The 3004-nt window shown below is 37.3% G+C and overlaps 1 protein-coding gene across 1 annotated transcript in view; it reads right to left on the reverse strand.

The window, feature by feature from the left end:
- Positions 1-2275: 2275 nt before the first annotated feature.
- The window catches only part of LOC122066256 (probable disease resistance protein At4g19520), an 18319-nt gene continuing 17590 nt past the window's right edge, over positions 2276-3004 (reverse strand). The window contains exon 10 of the mRNA XM_042630081.1: positions 2276-2903. Within this exon, the coding sequence (XP_042486015.1) occupies positions 2276-2903 (628 nt within the window). The remainder of the gene's footprint in view (positions 2904-3004) is intronic.

The raw sequence follows: 3004 nt of genomic DNA on the forward strand, positions 1-3004 counted from the left end.
TATATATATATAAATGAGAGACAATTTTGAGTGAATTTGCCAAGGAAGCCAAGAACATTCCAAAAAAGGAGCTCATGGTAAAAATAACTACTGCTCTTCCAGTAGTCATTGCACTTATTCACTGAGCCACGTCGGGTCACGTTCAGGAATCCTCAGTCAATAACATGAATGGAATAAAAAGACCTTTTAATACAGTAAAAATGGAAGCAAAACTAATTTTACAAACAGAGATGGTGTGTATGAAAATTGTAAAATCACTTTTCCAGTGCCCAAAGACGTTCTTTATATACAGAGGGAGGAAACCCTTTAAAAAAACTTAAAAATAGAAATTGTCCACCAAGGAAAAAAAATCCTTATCTTCCCACCTGAAACCATAACAGAGACTTGACTGAGATCACCTACTTTCTTAAGTCCTATTAAAAAGTGGACAAAGCTTTCCAAAGTCAACAGAGGAGATCCCGCTCATGCGGCCCCTACTCCCCTCTCGAGTGCCTTGGATGCGTCATGGTGGGTGTAAGGAAACTCAGTCCTTTCAAAATTGGTAAAAAATTCAAACTTTAGAACCCATTGAGGACTTAAAATTGAGCATATTTAAGCAAAAATTGATCAAATGTGCAATCTGTGTCTGCTTACAAATAGTGTTGATGACAATGACAAATTACTACTATTTTCTCAGAATTAGGGGGAGGAAAAAGGAAAAAATAATAAAAGAAAAGAAGGGGGGGGGGCAAAAGAAGAACTAATAGACATTCAGGGATAATAGCCTATTACAAAGGCTTATAAAGGCAAGGAAAATCCACAAATTCTCACTTTCCTTATCATAAAACTCAAATGTAAAAACCAAAAAGAAAACCCAAATAAGAAATGTGAATGAGAAAAGTTTTAAGTGCTAAATTTTAGAAACACTTCAACAGTTCCTCATTTTCTTGGCTGTATCAGGTTATCCAATTATGTGATAGAATATTGTAATTCAAATAGCTCTGACAGTCTACAAATTTAAATCCCTGATCTAAATTAGATTCATGCCCAAAACAAATGTAATGCAAGATGGAGTATTTTAGGTACATTTAAACTCTACTATAATTCTCACCTGATTCTTTGATCTTGGATGTCTAGCTCGACGAATAATCGAAAAAGTAGGGATTCCCGGGCAATTCAAATATTCCTTTAACAGGTGGCAGAATGCCTAGGAAATCACATGTCTCAGACTCGGCCCAAAACAACTCAATTTATGCTTGGAGAATGCCTTTCTCAATGATCTATAAATGTTCATTTAGCCCCATCACTTGACTACATACCTGGGAACAGAATATACAAACAAATTCATGCTAGTCTATTCTCAATTCTTAAGTGGTACCATTTTTGATAACTTTGCAGGGATCAATGCTTGTAAATCTGTTAAAAAAATTAGTACTAACCGTTAATTCTCTCATAACTTTTCCTTGTAGATTTTTTCGCATTCAAACAGTTCATTTCTTGCAGAAACATATTTTGTTATTATTATTAAAAGAAAAACCATGTGGGGCTGTTCCATGGCTTGTTGGTAAAAGCCCATGCTGCAAGTTTAAAGACCTGTACTCGGGTTGAAAATGTAGAGAACAGAGGCAAACAAATCAGCCTAGAAGGCTCAAATCTGGACCCACGCAGTGCAATAAACCTGAAAATGAACACCACCACCCCCCCACCCTTCTGATCAGTACTAAAATGTTACATTTTATGCTGAAAATAAGAAATTCTCAAGGGGGTTTTTCCCAGCTTCTGTGCAGTGTGCTCATGCTATGCTTAGTACTGAAATGTAATCTTTTGTGCTGCAAACAAGAAATTTTATATAATTTATCCAAAAAAATAAATAAATTATGTTCCAGAGGATTATAAACGATTAAGCAGTTGCCTATGACATTCATTCCTGTACCATTATCAATCTAATTATAAACCTTATCCTCCACAGGAGAATACTGCTGCTACCCTACAGATTTGAGTGAAGAACCAATCAGTAGGTGTCAATGAAATGATTAGTAAATAATGTACACAAAATATCATTGATCTGTCAACTGGTTAATTAGGATCTTCTGGGATTAACACCCGCATTCCAAATCTAATTATCTTAAATGAATAGACTATACTTACAGTATTCAATACAAGAACCAGAGGAGGATGAGCTCGGTTTCTTATCCAACAACATTCTTACATGGGTATCAGAAAATCCAGCTTGCCAAACGGATGTCTCTACAATGGCTTGTGCTACACATATAGGAAATGGAAACTAATGCAGGAATTACAGGCCAATCCTCGACCTTTTGGCAACAATGCCGAATCCTGCTATGCCCTCATTGTGGCCACTCTTATTCTCATCTTCAATGTGAACCGATACTGATTCTTTTCCATCCATAACAACATCGCCAACTGAAGCAGACATATATTCCACCATTGATCGATCATCTGACAGGTTATTCTCCTCATCTGGCCTGTGGACCAGCAGGACTCCACACTTCTTCACTTGCAAACTTCCTCCACTGATATCCGAAATTTCTACTGAAACCTCCACTTGATCCCCAACTTCAAAGTTATTGCCAAATCCAACTTCGCATTCCGAGAAATCCCGAAGCTCAGCAATTGTAACATGGCGCACCCACAATTCGTCTTGAACATGTAGAAATGGCTGACGTCTGACATGCCATGTTCCAACAACAGGTTCCCATTGAATATCTTTGGTTTTATTACAAATTACAGTGAGAGAACGGAATAGTTCGAGTTCTTCTCCTGTTGAAAAAACAGCAGATACATCCAATCCTTGGATCTTACAACCCAAACAGGCAGATACCTCAAAGGATATTGAAGAACCCATATTTTGATGGCTTATCCATTCTGGAATCTCACTCCCACGACCCCATACTTCAAAACCCCTATGTATGTCCTGATCCACAGAATAAATTCATGATGATGTTTAACATTAAGACAGAGAGAGAGAGAGAGAGAGAGAGAGAGAGAGAGAGAGAGAGAGAGA

Source organism: Macadamia integrifolia, unplaced genomic scaffold (genome assembly GCF_013358625.1).
Source record: "Macadamia integrifolia cultivar HAES 741 unplaced genomic scaffold, SCU_Mint_v3 scaffold2303, whole genome shotgun sequence".
NCBI classification, from domain to species: domain Eukaryota; kingdom Viridiplantae; phylum Streptophyta; class Magnoliopsida; order Proteales; family Proteaceae; genus Macadamia; species Macadamia integrifolia.